This window comes from Saimiri boliviensis, chromosome 7 (assembly GCF_048565385.1).
Source record: "Saimiri boliviensis isolate mSaiBol1 chromosome 7, mSaiBol1.pri, whole genome shotgun sequence".
In the NCBI taxonomy this organism is placed as follows: domain Eukaryota; kingdom Metazoa; phylum Chordata; class Mammalia; order Primates; family Cebidae; genus Saimiri; species Saimiri boliviensis.
This window is the reverse complement of record NC_133455.1, coordinates 64,970,756-64,988,997: the sequence shown is the minus strand read 5'-3', so window position 1 is coordinate 64,988,997 and position 18,242 is coordinate 64,970,756. Positions and strand designations below refer to the sequence as shown.

General features: G+C 53.7%; 1 protein-coding gene across 1 annotated transcript in view; it reads left to right on the top strand.

Annotated features, from left to right (window-relative positions):
• The first annotated feature begins 3,420 nt into the window (after positions 1-3,420).
• The window catches only part of FAIM2 (Fas apoptotic inhibitory molecule 2), a 35,372-nt gene continuing 20,550 nt past the window's right edge, over positions 3,421-18,242 (top strand). Inside the window, exons 1-6 of the mRNA XM_010349799.3 lie at positions 3,421-3,756; positions 6,252-6,447; positions 10,030-10,133; positions 10,529-10,593; positions 11,014-11,067; positions 18,114-18,164. Coding sequence (XP_010348101.1) covers positions 3,742-3,756; positions 6,252-6,447; positions 10,030-10,133; positions 10,529-10,593; positions 11,014-11,067; positions 18,114-18,164 — 485 coding nt within the window. The 5' untranslated portion in view covers positions 3,421-3,741. The remainder of the gene's footprint in view (positions 3,757-6,251; positions 6,448-10,029; positions 10,134-10,528; positions 10,594-11,013; positions 11,068-18,113; positions 18,165-18,242) is intronic.

Below are 18,242 nucleotides of genomic sequence, written 5' to 3'. Positions count from 1 at the left end.
CCTTATGTGGTAGAAATTAATTATTTCTGCAAATCAACAGGAAGTTGGCGAAAAAATAACATAAAATAAAAAGAAAAAAAGAAATTATTTCATTAAACAATATTTGTGGAACCCTTAAGGCTAACACTAACAGCTAACACCAGGAGCTCATTGTGTGCTGGGCAGTGTTAAACTCTGCATATATTATCATTTAATCCTCATGACAATCCTATGAAGTTAGTACTATCATAATCCCCCATTTTACAAATGAGGAAACTGAGACTATAAGATGGGAACTCACTGGTCCAGAGCCAAACAGCTTTTAAATAGGGGAGCTGGGCTCTGGAGCAAAGCTGCCTGACACTGTAGCTTGGGCTTCTGACTGTCGCCAAAGGCCAAAAGAATGTTACACGGATGTTTAATATTTGAGTAATGTCAGCCGGGCGGGGTGGCTCATGCCTGTAATCCCAGCACTTTGGGAGGCCAAGGCGGGCAGATTGGCTGAGGACAGGGGTTCGAGACCAGCCTGGTCAACATGGTGAAACCCCGTCTCTACCAAAAATACAAATTAGCTGGGTGTGGTGGCGGCCACCTGTAGTCCCAGCTACTCAGAAAGCTGAGGCAGAAGAATCACTTGAACCTGGGAGGTGGAAGTTGCAGTGAGCCGAGATCACGCCACTGCACTCCAGCTGGGCAACAAGAGTGAGACTACATCTCAAAAAATTTTTTTGTTGAGTAGTGTCAAAAGACCACCTCATGGGAACATGTATAACACCTCCCTAGTTAGTTGGGAGGTTGAGGCAGGAGGATGCTTGAGCCCAGAAATTCAGACTGCAATAAGCCATAATCACACCACTGCACTCCAGCGTGGGCAACAGAGCGAAACCCTGTCTCAAAAAAAAAAAAAAAAAAAAAAATGAGGTCGGGGACACATAAGCAATGTCAAGGTAATAGAGTCCAACATCTGAGAAACATGAGAGCACTGACAATGTCAGCATGTCTGAGGAATATAAGGATTTTGTATAATGCTGGCTTAAACAAATATTTATCAACCTACTACATCCATGTCAGGCACTATTTTAATCCACAGGTATAGGGCAATGACACAACACCCCAAAACTGCTCCTCCTCTGTAGCTCACATTCTAGTGGGAGAGAGAGAACTAAACAACAACAACAATAAAATGTCAAAGGTGACAACTGACGAAGGAGAAATAAAGCTTAATCAGAAAAAAGGGACTGTCCAATGTGGTGGGTGGGAGTATGTGGGTGGCATTGCTCCTTTGTATAAGACCAGGAAGACCACCCGTGAGGCGATGTCTGAGCAGAGCAGTGAAGTTAGTGAGGGAGAGGGCCACGCAGTGCTCTGTAGAATTTCCAAACAAGACACAGCCTGTGCAAAGGCCCTCAGCATGCTCAGCCCAGCCCAAGGAACAACCAAGAGGTCTGTGTGGCTGGAGCGCAGAGTGAATGGGAGAGAAGGATCAGGAGGGATTCACAAGCATGAAAGTGCTGAGGCTGATAAAGTCAGGCTCTGCGTAACGCCCCATCTGAAATATATTAACAGATGCAATTGATGGAGTGCATTCCACACACCTGGCACTGCACTCGGTCCAGCTCACACAAAAACTGCTATAGGATCTTAGAGTCAGTCAAAGAAACTTCACAGTGCCATATGACACTACATCAGGGTGCTAGGGAACTACAGAAGAGGAGCATCTAACCCCAACTAATGGGCAAGGAGGCTTCCTGGAGGAGGTTGCATTCAAGCTGTCAAGCAGGAAAAGGAAAACACTTCCGGGATGCAGATGCAGAGAAGGAGGGCAGGCCAGAACCTGGACCAGCTGTGCAAAGCTTCAGCAGCAGTGCTGGGGGCCAGGGCACAGCTTGCTGGAGGAAGAGCTCAGGCTTGCAGGGTCAAGAGAGCCTCTGGACACGGAGGCCCAGGCTTAAGTGCGTTTGTGCAAAATTGGTCATTATGGAGTGGGGGACAAAGAGGAAAAAGGGGTAGGATAAGACTTTGATAATTAGGCTGGACACAGTGGCTCATACCTGTAATCCCAGCCCTTTAGGGGGCCGAGGCAGGCAGATCACTTGAGGTCAGGAGTTGAAGACCAGCCTGGCCAATATGGTGAAACCCCACCTCTACTAAAAATACAAAAGTCTGCTGGGCATGGTGGTGCACGCCTGTAAGCCCAGCTACTCAGGAGGCTAAGGCAGGAGAATCGCTTAAACCTGGAAGACAGAGATTGCAGTGCACCAAGATTGTACCACTGCACTCCAGCCTGGGCGACAGAGCAAAATTCCATCTCAAAAACAAAAAACAAAAAAAAAACTTTGATAATTTGTCTTCCCACCCTGGGCCCTGCTTTCTCCAGGTCTTTCAGAGGGTCCCAGGTGCTAAGAGGGAAGCAAAAAGTAAGTGGCCACCCCCACCTGCCCCAAGTCTTGGTTTCTCATCCCATCCTAGCAGGTTCAGATCCTTCTTTTAGGCAGATCTGTGGGTCCTTGCTCTGGGGCAGCCGAAGGCATTCTGGTAGGAGGGTCCTCAGTTAATAATACCTCACACACTTCAGCACTTCGTGGTCTGCTTTTACTGCCATAACCTGTGTGTCTGACGGTCAATCTAGGATGGACAGAGCTCTGTTCTAAGCCTCTTTTTCACAGGAGACGCTGCAGCTCAGAGAGGTTAAGGGCCTTGCCAAGGCCACGCGGCCAGTGGGTGACTAAACTGGGACTTGATCTCAGCTCTGGAGATTGCAAACCCCATATTGACACTGCAGCAGCTACAGAAAATGAGGCCTGGTGATGGCTGGGTCCCAAGGACACGTCTGGGGAAGGGGGGGGAGAATAAGCCCTGGCATGAGAGGAATGGAACGGGGGAAGATGGAGACAGAGTGATGGAAGCTAAGCATGGAGGCAGGAAGAGAGCTCTGGCAGGGGTTGGAGAGACTTTGAGACAGAACTAGCTGTGTCGCCAGAAAGACCCCGTTAAACGATCCAGCAGGGTTGAAAGAAACAAAAGAGGTGTCTTCCCACCCCATGTCTCTGAAACAAGGCAGGGAGAGACCTACTGTGTGCATTTCACAGGAAAAAGGAGCAAGGAGAGGTGCTACTGGCTTGCCCCAGGCCCACAGGGGCACAGGCCCCCTAGATGCAGGCAGCACCTAACACTTCCAGACCTTCCCCTCTACCGTGGATGATGAAATAGACGATGAGAGGGGAGGTGGAGATGGAGACAGAAATCAGGGCCGCATCCAAAGAGGGAGAGGAAAAGGCAGAGGCGCAGCTGGAGCTGCAGAGAGGTGCAGAGACATTGAAGAGACAGTGGAGAGGGGAGGCCCTGACGCCTGGCTCTGGTTTCACGAGGGCAGCGTCAGCTGATCGGTGTCACGGAGTTCCCGCGTCCCCCGCCCCCTCATCCCCCGCGGATCCATCCACTGGCGTTGCTCCGCAGCGCGACGCTCTCTCGTCCCGAGGGAGGGCAAAGGAGGGAGGTGGGGGAGCAGAGTGGGGAGCGGCAGGAGGGGGGCGGTGCGCGGCCACCTCCCCCCAGGACTCGCGAATCCGCAGCCTCCTCCGCAGCATCTTCCCAGGCCCGGCCCCCTCCTCCCCCCGCGCCGATGGTACGCGCCGGCCCGCCTGGCCCGGCTGCAGTGGATGTTGCTAGAACCCACGCGGAGGAAGGAAGAGACGCAAGCAGGCTGCGGCTACCCAAGCGGCCGCCCCGGCCTCAGGGACCCCTTCCCCGAGAGACGGCACCATGACCCAGGGAAAGGTATCGGCATCTCCCCCGCCTACAGCATCCTCCATCCTCCGGCTCCCAGCTCCCTGTCTCCTCAGCAAGCCCTCTGGACCACGAAAGCATCCTCCCCTGGCCCTAGTTCGAAGGTCCTCCGTGGTCTTTGCTGAAGTCAGAGGACTGAAAGGCCCGTGTCAAGGAATGGACCGGGCCCTCTTCCCGCCCTCCCGCAGGCGCTCCTCTCCTCCCCTGTCTCCCTGCTACCCCAGGCTTTGGCATCACAAGGCTCCTCACAGATGCCCAGGCCCCCCGTGAGGAGTCAGCCTGGACGTCCGGTATGACTGTATGTGTGTGCGTGGGTATGTGTGTGCCAGGGTGAGCCCTGAGGGGTAGTGCCCATCTGGCAACCCTCCTGACCCAACCCTCCAATCCCAAACCCAACCACTCAAAGATATAAGCTTATCTTTCCCACCCTCCGCAGAAACAACCCCACCCCACTCCCTGCCATTAGTCCACATCTGGGTGTCTTGGCTCCATCCCTGTGCTTGGGGCTTGCTATGGCAACACTGCATCCGGATGCTCTAATTGTTGTTTTGGTTCTGGCCAGGCATGGATGGGTCCGGAGGAAGCATCTCTTCTTCTCCAGTTTTAGGCCTGAATTGTAGGGGAGGGGCTGGGGCAGAGACTTGGCTGGCCTAGTAGGCTTATGTAACGTCAGTAGCCTGTGGAATTATACAACCACTAGGGCCTGGGGCTAAGGGGGAGGGTCCTCTGGCCCTCTGTTTGGGGTTGCTGAGGATTGGGCAGAGAAAACACTGGAAGGACCTCCCCTACACTCCCCCTACGTCTCTGAGAGGAGCTTCAGAACCAATGGCATCCTTCCCTGGACCCTCAGACCCTCCTCTCCTGTGTGGGAGCTCTTTGGGCCTCAAGTGATGTCATTGGGTGATACCACTTCCTGCCATTGGTCAGACCTCACTTGGGAGTGCCGTATATGTGGGGGGGGGGACTGGGCATTAGGGTCCAGGAAGCTCTAGGGGGCTGAGTGGCAGGCTGGGGGCTGAACTAGATTTTGGTGGGCCTGATCCTTCAGACCTGGGTGATGAGGAGGGCTGGAGAGTGGGAGGGAATGGGAGGCCTGGGGAGTGTTCAGTTTCCAGCCCCCCCTCCTCTGAGTCTCTCCTTCCACCCCCACCCCACCTCTACCAGGCACTTCATGGCGCTGCTCCTTTCCTGGCATGAGGGGGACCTCTGCCTCCTCTGCCCCTTGTCCCCAGCTCACTCACAGGCTTGCTGGGGGCTGGAGGAGACCCCCTCTAGTTCAGCGGTCCTTGGGTCTGGATGGAACCAGAAGTCTTCTGGTGCGTGTCCGTCTCCGGGTCGCCTCAGCCAGATGCCCCTTGCAAAGAAGGAAGTCTGCATTCTTCCTGAGCGGCCCTTCAGTTCTAGCAGTCTTCCGGGAACCAGACCTAAATCCCATTTCCTGAGAGCCGGACCTTTTGTTGCTGTTTTAATTTTCACATCCCCCCACCTCGGCCCCAATCTTTCCTTCTCTGGCTGCCTCATTCCGGCCCCCCCAGCTCAGGCCCTCCTCCTCTCACCAAAGCCAAACATCTCCACGGGTCGGGGGGCGGGGGCACATCTGAGTATAAATGGACTCAAGTTTCCAACCTGCTGTGGGCACGTTTCCCTTTGAGCCTCAGTTTCCTCATCTGTTCAGTGGAGGAAGAGATTCAGCTGAGGCCCCTTCCACAGTGAGTCTGTTCTGGTTTAGGGGAGAGGCTGAGATTCCTACAGGATGAGGCCACAAGGACCCGTAGCCAGAGTCCTCTTGCCCTTCCTCCACCCTGAAGGCCTTTCCTCTTTTCTGTTTTCTCCCTCTCCTCCTCCCTTTCTGTTGCCTTTCTCTCCCCCATCTCCATTCTCGTTGCGTCATTTCCAGCCCAACAGGAGGAGGCCAATCCCAGTGGATGGTGCCTAGGCCCTGCCTCTCAGTGGGCCACATGCAGCTCTGTGACCTTGGATGAGTCACTGTTCCTCTCTGATCCTCATTCTCCTCATTTTAAAGCAGGGGTCAGAATACAACTAGCAAGTGTCAGGAAGATTGAATGGCAAGACCTTTTATTTGTGACAGTCTACTATGTTCCAGGCCCTTTTCTGGAACCACAGAGGCCCTGCCCTAGGGACAGCGACAGTGACAACCAATGGCGGGCACTCCTAAGAATTTTCTCTTTCCTCCACTCCTGTCCCAGCTCCAGCGTGTGCCCCGGCTAGCCCTGACCCCTCTAGAGCTCAGTTCTCTTGTCTATAACAAAGAGACATTCTTGTCTGCACTCTTGCCTTCTGAGTGCAGGTAAGGAAGGACCCTTGGAAGTTCCAGGAATTGAGGAGTTAGTTGGTGAGGAGGAGTTGGAAGGCTCCCTTTCCCTGGTGACTGACTGTCTCTCTCTGTCTCTCTGTCTCTCTCTCTCTCTCTCTCTCTGTCTCTCTGTCTCTCTCTCTCTCTCTTTTTCTCTGCCCCTACTCCACAGGTCTCCGTGGCTAACAAGGCCCCCGGGACTGAGGGGCAGCAGCAGGCCCATGGCGAGAAGAAGGAGGCTCCAGCAGTGCCCTCAGCCCCACCCTCCTATGAGGAGGCCACCTCTGGAGAGGGGATGAAGGCAGGGGCCTTCCCCCCAGCCCCCACGGCGGTGCCTCTCCACCCAAGCTGGGCCTATGTGGACCCCAGTAAGTCTCTCAACTCCTAGAAACTGGAGCATCATGGTAGGGGTGGGGTGTGGACCCAGAGGGAAAACCTGAGTGGGAGGAAGTTGCCCAGAAAGAGGTGCACTGTGTGGTTGTTGTATGAGGCTGTGTTGTTAGAGGCTTAGGATTTGGAAGACTGTTTTGAGGGTAGGTCAGAGATGATTGCATGAAAAGGGAGAGAGATACAATGTGTGCATCAAGGTGCTCTCTATAGAGAAGAGGGCGGTTTTTTTTCTTTTTTCTTTCTTTCTTTCTCTTTTTCTTTTTTGCTTTTTTTTTGAGACGGAGTCTCACTCTGTCGCCCAGGCTGTAGTACAGTGGTGTGATCTTGTCTCACTGCAATCTCTGCCACCCAGGTTCAAGCAATTCTCCTGCCTCAGCCTCCCGAGTAACTGGGATTACAGGCACCTGCCACTGTGCCTGGCTAATTTTTGTAGTTTCTAGTAGAGATGATATTTCACCATCTTGGCCAGGCTGGTCTTGAACTCCTGACCGCGTGATCCACCCACCTTGGCCTTCCAAAGTGCTGGGATTACAGGCGTTAGCCACTGCATCCAGCAGAGGGCATTTTTTTCAAGTCACCATGCTAGAGCAAATGGAGGGGACAGATGAGGGAGAAAGGCTGGGGGCTAGTCAGGAAAGACCCTCCTAGAAGAAAGAGATGCAGCAAAGAAGGGTATATGAAGCAGCCACTGGCCACAGCCCTCACTGGGCCTGGCTCCTGTGAGTGCAGGCACAGTGTTTGCGAATTAGCTCATCTGAAACCTCAGTGGGGACAGGTCCCCATGGAGGCCCCAGGGCTGCTGGGGGATGTGGGTCTGGGGACCCACCTCACCGATCACTGTCCTCATCTCTGTTCCTTTCCCTGAGTCTGTGCTGGGGCAGGAGGGCATGACACAGGGAGAGTGGGTGCCAGCTTCAGCGTACCCCACACCAGGCTTAATTCACAGGCACACTCACCCAGGTGGATGCCAGCTTCCTGTGGGAGCTGCTATGTTGGGTCGAGCAGCCTGTGGGAGCTTTACCTCAGGGCCAAGAACATACAGCTTCCCAAAAGCTCTGAAGATACCCTCCTTGGCCCCTTCAGCCTCCCTCATCAGCCCCTCCCCTCCCCCACTTTATCACCCCTACCCCTAGCAGAATTCTAGAAGAGATCCCAGAGACAATGCCCTAGACAGCCTCTGCTCGTAGGGCATAGCCGCCATGGTCCACACCTCCCACTACAAACCCCCTGGGCGCAGACCCCTGAAGACTCACCCCACAGTGACATACTGGAGGGTCAATGAAGGTCTGGTGTTTGTGGGGGTCCTCCTTCCTGCCCTACACCCTCGGGCCCGCTTTCCTTCTCTTTTTCCCTCTGTGGCCTGGCCACTTGGGCTTGGGCAGGGGATACAGACAGGACACAAGGGAGAAATGAAAGAACAAGAGGGCGAGGGTCTCCAGGCCTCAGATTTGCAGTGGGTCTACCTCTCTCCCATTCTTCCTTTCCCATATCCTGGTTGCTAGGACTGCTGCTTTAAGGAATGTTTTCCAAGGAACTGTGGAGGCAGGAAGGCAGCTGTGACAGACATTTACGAAGTGTGTGCCAGGCACAGGGTCTGTGTCTGAGTTTGTTTTGGAGGATGCGTCGATTTGCAAGATCTGCTGGGATCTCTGTCCTCAGAGAGCCGATTGTATAGACAAGTAATTGAACAACTACCACACAGTGAAGCAAATCAGTGACAGATGTTTGGGCACCTTACCTGATCCACCTGTCAGGGAAGGCCTCCTGGAAGAAGGGTATCCACACTGAGTCCCAAAGGCTGGGCATGAGTTAGCCTGGTGAAGAGGCAAGAAAATGAGTGTTTAAGGCTGAAGGAATAGAATGTGCAGGGGTCCAGAGGCAAGAGAACACATGGTCGAAAAAATATACTCAAGTTGAGAAAAAGGTCGGGGGGGAGGAATGTATAGGGGGCTGGAGGGCGCTGCTCAAGGAGGCCGTGGAGGCTTTGTTAAGAAACTTGAACTTGCTGGGCGCGGTGGCTCACTCCTGTAATCCGAGCACTTTGGAGGCCAAGGAGGGCGGATCACCTGAGGTCAGGAGTTCAAGACCAGCCTGACCAACATGGTGAAACCCGGTCTTTAAAAAAAAAAAAGAAAGAAAGAAAGAAACTTGAACTTGAGTGAAGGGCAGTGGGGAGCCACTGAAGAGCTCAAAGCTAAGGCAATGCCATGGTCAGCTTTGAAAGACCAAGACAGAGGCTATTGCTAGGGGCAAAGGAGGTCATGGAGACCTAGTGGGGACAGTGGAGGGGACAGAATGAATATACGGGAGGACTTGGAAATGGCCCTGATGAGGGGCACAGGGAGAGGGTGAGGCAGGGTAGTTCCCACCAGAGAACATAGGCTTTTATTTCTTTTTTCCTTTTTTTTTTTTTTTTTTTTTTGTAGGCTTTTATTTCACAGAGCATAGGCTTCCATTTTTATCTCATTTGGTCCCCAGGAGGTGGGTATCACTAACCAGTATCAGCAGAGGCTCAGGGAGGCCAGTAACTTTATCAGGGTCACACATCTAGTCAGTTCTAGGGGAGGGATCCACCCCAGCTCTGGTTGACTATGGTGTCCATGCTCTTCTGAAAGCCTGGGTTCTGGACTAAGCCTGGAACCGTCATACCCACCCCTACTTCTTGCCCTTGTCTTGGCTTTATTTTCCCTCCAGCCCCTGCCCCCCTGCAGCCCTGGTTTCCAGCTGGAGCCCCAGCAGGCCCACCACAGCCAACCAGTCCCCAACTCCCAGCCTAAGGGCCTCAGCGTAAGCCAGGGTCAGGGCTGGGCACAGTGGTTCACACCTGTAATCTCAGCACTTTGGGAAGCCAAGGCACGTGGATTGCTTGAGCCCAGGAGTTGGAGACCAGCCTGGGCAACATGATGAAACCCCATCCCTACTAAAAATACAAAAAAAATCTAGCCAGGCATGTGGTGTGCACCTGTTGTCCCAGGTACTTGGGAGGCTGAGATGGGAGGATTGCCTGAGCCCACGGAAGTAGAGGCTGCAATGTGAGCTGTGATCATGCCACTGCACTCTAGCTTGGGTGACAGGAGTGAGACCCTGTCTCAAAAAAAAAAAAAAAAAAAAAAAAAAAAGAAAGAAAGAAAGAAAAGAATGAGCCCGGGTCAGGATCTTTGCTGCTGGGTGGCCCAGAGAGAGTGGCTGTCCCCCTGTGATCCTTGACGGCAAGGGGGCCAAAATGTCCAAGGAGGAGGGTTGTGGGGAGAGAATATGGGAGGGTTACATTCATATGGCAGAGCCTGGTTCCCAAGAAGCCCCAGATGGGATGGAGGGAGAGGTAGAGAGTGACAGTTTCTTCCCAGGACCCAGAGCAAGAAAAGTGAGAAGTGACCAGGGAGAGAAATCTGGGGGTTGGGGCTGGGCTGGGCTGGGGCTGGGTGTTCGATAATGGGGCTGGAGAGAAAGACTTCAGGGTCCAGAGCGCCAGGTTGACAAAAAGGAGCTTTGAGTTGCTGTCTGTTGGGGACAGTAATTCTACGTAGAGGGAACCCTCATGCCCTCCGCATGCCACACAGGCAGCAGCTCCAGCTACGACAACGGTTTCCCCACCGGAGACCATGAGCCTTTCACCACCTTCAGCTGGGACGACCAGAAAGTTCGTCGAGTCTTCATCAGAAAAGTAATGCCCCTCCCTCGCCCTCTGGGACTGGGAGGCTCAGTGGGGGAGCCCCTGGAGCGGACCCTGGACCAACCCTCTGCCTGCAGAAGCCATCCCTCCCCTCTTCTCTTGTGATCCCAGCTAACAGCTGGGATTTGCTTCCTTGGATGTTACTCCAGTGCCCCCTGCTACACATAAATGCACTGTCCCCTCTTTTCTCCCAATGCTGGGGAGTGCGCTGGGCTCGGCAGCACCATTGCTTTCCTTTCACCTTGCCCTGGGTTCACTCCAGTGACTCCCAAATAGGAGGGTGGAGTGCACAGGATGGGGACCTGGAGAGGTGATTGAGTCGCTGGAGGGCTGACAGGTCTCTAACAGAACTCCCCAAGCTGAGTAGAATCCCCTCCCACTCCCAGGTCTACACCATCCTGCTGATCCAGCTGCTGGTGACCTTGGCTGTCGTGGCTCTCTTTACCTTCTGGTGAGTTGGCAGCATAGACCAGCACCTTCCAGGGGTGTCAATGGCCAGGCCTGGGGCCGGGGAACGCATGATCAGATTCCTGCTGGAATGTGGCCTGGAGAGATGCCTGTGGGGCGGTGGGCCTCCTCTTGCTGGGAAAGAGCCTTAGAGAGTGCTGTGGGCGAGGGGTCCTCTGTCCAGTGTGGGGAGGACCCAGGGTACCTTCTGGGTGTCTGTGCAGCAATCCTTCTGCTTCGGTCCACTAGCTGTGCGCCCAGACATCTGCGGGTCCCAGCTGAGGACTGTGGGCTGGGACTCCCGAGCCTCCAGGGTCTGCATTCCTTCCTTCGGCTTCCTCTGTGGGACAGATGCAGATGTTGAACCAAAAATGGAGACCTAGGGTACATTCTGACTCTCTCTCCCTCTCTCTCTTCTCTGCAGTGACCCCGTCAAGGACTATGTCCAGGCCAACCCAGGCTGGTACTGGGCATCCTAGTGAGTATACCCCAGTCCCCTTTCAGAGAAGGCTTAGTGGCCAGAAGAGGGAATCTCTGTATTTTTTTTTTTTTTTTTTTTTTGAGATGGAGTCTCCCTCTGTTGCCAGCCTGGAGTGCAGTGGCACTTTCTAGACTCACTGCAACCTCCGCCTCCCAGGTTCAAGCAGTTCTCCTGCTTCAACCTCCCAAGTAGCTGGGACTGCAGGCGCCTGCCACCATGCCTGGCTAATTTTTGTATTTTTAGTAGAGACAGGGTTTTGCCATGTTGGTCAGAATGATCTATATCTCAGGCCTGGCCATGGCCACCTGACCTCGTAATGTACCCACCTCGGCCTCTCAAAGTGCTGGGATTACAGGTGTGAGCCACTGTACCCGACCTGTGTCTTTCTTGGCCGAATCTGAGCCTGTAGCTTCTCCCAGCCCCATAGGGACTGTTGTCACAGATCCCCTCCAACCCTGCCCCATTCTGCCAGCTTCAGAGCAGGGCCAGAAGGACCTTTCTGAGATGTTAAATCTGATGGGGCACAGAGGCGATGGGGGTAGGTTCTGCTGCCTGCACAAATTGGGAAGGGTTGGGCTGGGGCTGTAGCTAGAGAGATCCAGACCTCGGTCCTAAGAGGAAGTGGGACTGGAACAATTTGGCCTACACTAATGATAATGTTGCTACTCTTATTAATGTTGTTATTAATGCTTATGAAATATTAATCATAATAGTTACCACTTAAAGAGTGCTTAAAAAGGTCTGGGCACTGTTTTGTGTGCTTGACACAAAACGTGTTCGGTCCTCACATCTACTGGGTATGATTAAAGTTCAGAGAAATGAGGAATTTGCCCAGAGTCACACAGCTAGTCAGTGGCAGAACTGGGATTCAGACCCAGATTCAGGTTAAGGCTTGTGTTCTTAATCCATCCACTTGGCAGGCTCCCTGCAGCCCTCGAGCCACTTGGCTCCCGCTTGTCCTATATCCTTTGAGGAACCCGGACGGTAACTTGGGAGAGGAGGTTTGAAGGTGTAGGTGATTCTGATCCTCCTTTCTGGGTAATTAAGGGGTCATCCTGGATATCTCCAGGCCAGAACAATCCTGGGGCTCACAGCAGAACTGCTCTTGCACTCACCATGAGCCCAGCCCTGTACTGGGGCTGCAGGAGCAGAGGCCTCTGCAGGGGAAGTTATTGGGTGGCCCAAGGCAGCATGAACAGATGCAGCGTTTGGAGAGGGGAGGAGGAAGGAGTGAGCCTCTATACCGGCACACACAGCCCACATCAGGGGTGCCCCTCGAAGGATGGGCCATGAAGACTGGAGACAGCGTTCCCAGGAGAGAAGTGGCTTAACATGGGGCGAGAATGCACGTGGTACATTTGGTAAACTGGGACTTCTCTGGCAGAGGGCTGGAAGGCTCCATGCAGGGGAATTCCGAGGCATCCTGGAGAGCAGTGGGGTCTTGTGGAGTTGAGGTTCTGACTGCCTGGCCAAGGAGCTTGCGCACTGTGTCTTTCCCAAGTCTGTTCCTGGATGGGGCTCTGGTGGGGAGATGGGCTCAGCCCAGAGCCAGAGCCCAGAGCAGCCTCAAAGATAGGCCTAGAGTTCACATGGGGCCCACCAGAGGCTGATAGTAGGGACCTTCACCTGGCCTCTGGGGATTCCAGAGTCATTCCTAGGGCAGAGGATGGAGGAGGGCCTGTCTGCAGGCAAGCAGGGAGACATGTGTCTTGGGGAACTGGGAGGTGCTGTACAGTAGAGCTAATGAGGCCCCAGAGACTACTACCTGGGCCAGCCCATGTGGCAGGTTGGCATGGCTTCTGGTGCGTCAGCACTGCTTGGCAGCCTTAGGCCCCTGAGAACTTGGGAATGGATTCTTATGCCCCTCTCTGAGCCTTCTGGGGGAGAGTCTGTGGGGGTCTGCCCCAAGCAGGTGGTAGCAGGGAGACAGCCCAAGGAATGAGCAGGCTCAGCGGGGCAGAGTCCATTCCATTGGGTGGGATGGGGGTATTGGGAGGGTGGAGTGTGGAGTCCCTCTTCTTCAACATCTCTGGGCAGAAAACAGAGATGCTCTCTCTGCATCTACCAGGGTGGGTGCTGGCAGAAGTGGGAGGTGGGCGTGGACTGGGCACTTTCCAGAGGGTGCCCAAAGCGTGAAAGGTGCTTGGGAGTTTCTCCAATGGGATGCTGCCCTTTTCCACCAAAAAACCTGCCTGGGGTCCTGCCCTGCCCTGTCCCATCCCCATCCCTCAGCTCTCTCCATCCTACCCTCTGAGTCAGCCTTGTGTCTGAGTGCTGGTGGGTCTCACCTCCTGCAACACATCATGTGCTCCCCAAGGACTCCATCCTGGTCTCTTCCTTTTAGAATAACAATAGGAGAATTGAGAATCAGGCAGCTCTCTTTCTGTAAGGAAGGCACCGTGCTAAGCACTTTACGTGTATTTTTTGTTTGCTCTTTCAATAGCCCAACCAGGCAGACAGTGCTGTTATACTCATTTTACAGATGAGGAAAATGAGGCTCAAAGCAGCGTAACCAGGGAAGAAACTCAGATCTTTCTGATGGTGGAACTTACCCTCTGTGTTCTGCTGCCTCCTTTGTCTTAGAGCAGGACAAGCTGGGGGAAGGCAGTGGGTTTGGATCCTGGCCTATGCCTGAGCCTCACTTCCCTGTCCTGACATTCTGTAAACAGACTATGGTTCCTGCCCAGGCCCTGGGGCTGCGGCTCTGATGCATAAATCAGTGGTTCTCTCACTTCTTAAGTGACTCATTGCCTGGCCCCTGGGCTGCCAGCCTCCTCATTCCCAACTCACAGCCCAGCTTTTTCAAGGCCCTAGACACCTCCCTCCATCGGTTCTCACTTTATTGTCTGATTGCGCCCACTGAGCTACTGTGCCTGCCTACGGTGGTAGAAGGCTGGTAGGCCAGGGAAAACCCAGGCAGAGGAGGAAAAGTGTGAGACCAGAAATGGGTGGAGGTGGGTCAGAGCCTTTCCAGGAAGCTGTCCATCAGCCAACTTCTAATTATCATAACTCCCGTGGGGAGTCCTTCCGCTGTGCCAGGCCCACGCAAAGCGCTTGAACTGTGTTGTCTCATCAGTCCTTCCAACAGCCCAGTGAGTTGGTACCAGTGTTTCTGTTTTGCAAAGGTGGAAACTGGGGCTTGGCTAAGGTCACACAACAGTAGTGGCAGAGCTGGGATGTGAATGCGGGGTGTCAGGCTCCCAAGCTGCACCACAATCCTAGGGTCTTTGGCCCTTCTGCCTGTCCGCTGGACCCCTTGTCTTGAAAGTTGAAGAGCTATGAACCACAGAGAAAAGGAGGCTGGGCTCTTGTCCTCAGGAAGCTTCCAGTCTGGCTGGGGAGATAGGACCCACACCCACATGGACACGAGTATTATTTAGATTATTGCTGAAGTGGCTGACCAATGACTCAATCGAGACTGAAAGAGCAGGTGCTGAGTGTTTCCTAAGTCTGGCAGGATGGCTCTGCTGTCCCGCACGGAGCAGGATGTTCAGCAGCCTCTGGTACCAGCTACCAGAAGAGCCCTCCGGTCACTGTAACAACAGTTTCTCATTATTTGAAAACCACTGAAGACCAGGAAAGGGTTAACTTGAAGGGGTCCTACTCACCGAATCCAATACGCTTGTCTCAATTGCATCCCTTGTTTTGTGTTTTGGGTCTGTTTTTTGTTTTTTTTGAGATGGAGTCTTGCTCTGTTGCCCAAGCTGGAATGCAGTGGTGTGATTTCAGCTCACTGTAACCTCTGCCTCCCAGGTTCAAGTGGTTCTCCTGCCTCAGCCTCCCAAGTACCTGGGATTACAGGTGCACACCACCCCCGCCCAGCTAACTTTTGTATTAGTAGGGACAGGGTTTCACCATATTGGCCAAGCTGGTCTCGAACTCCTGACCTTGTGATCTACCTGCCTCAGCCCCCCAAAGTGGTGGGATTACAGGCGTGAGCCACTTTTTTTGCATTTCATTCAGAAATATTTGAAGAGCACTTACCAGGCGCCAAGCTCTGGGTCAGATGGTGGGAATAGAAAATTAATAAGTTGCAGGCTGGCCCCCAGATGCTATACCTGGGTGGGAAGTGAGAGGAGCTGGTCTGAAGGATGCGGGGGCTCAGGCTTTGGTTGAGGCATGCCTGTGGGGCACAGGGGTTGCCCCTCTCTAACCCAGACCTCAAGTGTCCTTGCCAGTTAGTCCCTTCCAGCAGGAGCAATGTGGCAGACATGTTTCCAGGGAGCAAAGCAGGTTGTGATGAGAGGGGTGGAGTGGAGGGGCGGAGTGTGGTGAGAGAAGGGCTGAAGGGGTGGGTGGGAATGGATTGTCTGATTGCTTAGGCAGGGCATTACCAGGTCTTTGGGAATTTTATACAGGGAAGTCACCTGATTGGATTTGCCTGCAGCAGGAGGGCAGAAGGCTGGTGGGCTCCTGCAAGGGTCCCAGCCAGAGAGAGAGAGGTGCCCTGACCTCAAAGGGTGGTAGTGGGGATGGAAGGAAGAGGGCAGCTTTGAGAACTGCCCGGGTGGGAAGATCAGCAAGTCCAGGTGATTAATTGGGCATAGCAGGGTGAGAGTTAAGGATGACGCTGAGGTCTCTGATTGGGTGACTTGGAGGGTACATGACATCCTCTGCAGGTGGGAAAGCAGGAGATGGAGCAGGGGAGACAGGGAGCTCCCCTGTAACCTCTTGAGCATTACTTGTGTCTGAATAGTCATGTCTGCCCAGTAGGCAGTTGGAAACTCGAGTCCAGGGTTGAGAAGGAAAATACAGATCAGAAATATGGGTAAGCAAGTCATATAAATGAGTGAGCCCACATAGGGAGAGCATGGGGCAAGCGCTGGAGAGAACTCCACATCAAGGGAACCACGCAGACTGAGAGAGACCCCGGAGGGACCAAGGAGTAGTGAGGGAGGTAGGAGGGACCCAGGGGTCATGTGGAACCAGGGAAACAATGATAGTAACCAGATGCTGAGAAGCCAGGCAAGGTAAGGACTGACAAGTATCCGCTGCACTCAATAAGGTCCCAGTGATGTGGCGAAGCCGGCTCCCATTGAGTAGTGCTGAGGCTGTGTGTGTTGGGTTGGGAAGACGGAAGAGGGGCATGGTGAATAGAGACCACTTTTTCAAGAAGCTTGGCTGCAAGAGAGGATAGAGTGGCAGTAGCTGGAGCAGGGAAGGTGTTGGTTGAAGATGGAAAACAGCTGAGGAGGCTTGTGTGTGAGGAGAGGTACCAGTGGAAAAGTTTAAGTCAGGCATCCCCAAACTTTTTACACAGGGGGCCAGTTCACTGTCCCTCAGACCGTTGGAGGGCCGCCACATACTGTGCTCCTCTCACTGACCACCAACGAAAGAGGTGCCCCTTCCTGAAGTGTGGCGGGGGGCCGGATAAATGGCCTCAGGGGGCCACATGCGGCCCGCAGGCCGTAGTTTGGGGACGCCTGGTTTAAGTAATGGAGATCTCCCGGCAATGAAGAGGGTGGGAGGATTGGCCTGGGACGGGAGGAGGCACAGGAGGGCAAGTAGCAGCACATGCTAGCTGCAGGTGGCAGGCAGGGAGCCAAGGGAGCCTACCTCATCTCCAGTCTTTCTGGTGCACCTGAGGCAGACTGCAGGAAGAGTGAGGGGGCCTGAGAGGTTTGTGGATGGAGGAGGAAGCTTGAAATTGTGGGTGACGGGTGAGAGAACCAAGAAAGGAGACGGGAAAGCACGGCAATGCTATGTTAAAGGCCCATTGGGGGTTGGAAACTATGCATTCGTGGCATCGCTAACCTAGGTAAGCATGGGCAAGCCCCACCCTTGGGTCTCCAGCCATCATCTCCCACCTCCTGGACTGGCCTCTGCCCCCACTACTCAGAAAATTCTCAATCCTCCATCTCTAGCTCTGGATTGCTTCCAGGCAGAGATTGCACCTGCCAGCCTCCCACTAGACATGGCCTCCTGATCCAAAACTTCATGCAACAGGTGCCACTTCCTGCTTGTGCCAGGGGCTGGCAGGACAGACAAGGGCCCTACCCTTGCTGAGTTTACAATCTAGTAGGCTAGATCAACAATAAGGTAACTAACAAGATCACTCCAGGTAATGATGAGGCCCGAGAAGGGCCTGAATGGGGCAGTGTGTGCAGTGGCTATGTGCAGGGACTCTGGAGCCAGAATGCCTGGATTCTCATCCTGCTTCTGCAGCGTGGTAGCTAGATGGCCTGGGACAAGCCGCCTGACCTCCCTGTTCTCAGCTGTAAAGATATGAGGATTATATTTGTTGATAATTCATGAAACACTTAAAACTGCCTGGCACATGGAAAATGCTGTACATGGGCTTTGCTTTTTTTTTTTTTTTCTTCTTGAGCGGAGTTTTGCTCTTGTTGCCCAGGCTGGAGTGCAATGGTGGGATCTCAGCTCACCGCAACCTCTGCCTCCTGGGTTCAAGCAATTCTGCCTCAGCCTCCAGAGTAGCTGCGATTACAGGCGTGCGCCGCCATGTCCAGCTCATTTTTTTTTTTTTAGTAGAGATGGGGTTTCTCCATGTTGGTCAGGCTTGTCTCAAACTCCCAAACTCAGGTGATCCACCTGCCTTGGCCTCCCAAAGTGCTGGGATTACAAGCATGAGCCACTGCACCCAGCCTATATGGGCTTTTAAAATAACAAGATAGGCCGGGCACAGTGGCTCACACCTGTAATCCCAGCACTTTGGGAGGCCGAGGCGAGTGGATCACCTGAGGTCAGGAGTTTGAGCCTGGCCAACATGGTGAAACCCTGTCTTAAAAAATAAAATAAAATTACAAGATAGTGTCTGGGGAGGCCATTTTGGATTGGGTGGTCAGGAACAGCTGTCTCATGTGACCCAAGATTCCTTGTTTTTAGAAACAGGCTTGTCCCATCCTCCTGCTCTCTTTTGGAACTAGATTGACACCCTGCCCACTGCCAGGTTCTGGGATGACCCCATCCCTTTCTGCCCGGCTGCTCTCTGGGCAGGGGGTGGCAGAGAGTGGCATGAGCAGGAGGTCTGGGGGAAGGGCCACAGGAGGGGCTGGCTGACTCACCCGTCTGTCCGTCTCTCACAGTGCCGTGTTCTTTGCAACCTACCTGACCCTGGCTTGCTGTTCTGGACCCAGGTATGATAATGGCTTGAGGAGGAACTTATGGGAATATGAGCAGGATCATGAAAGTTCTGGCCCCAGCGCTGCCTGCCA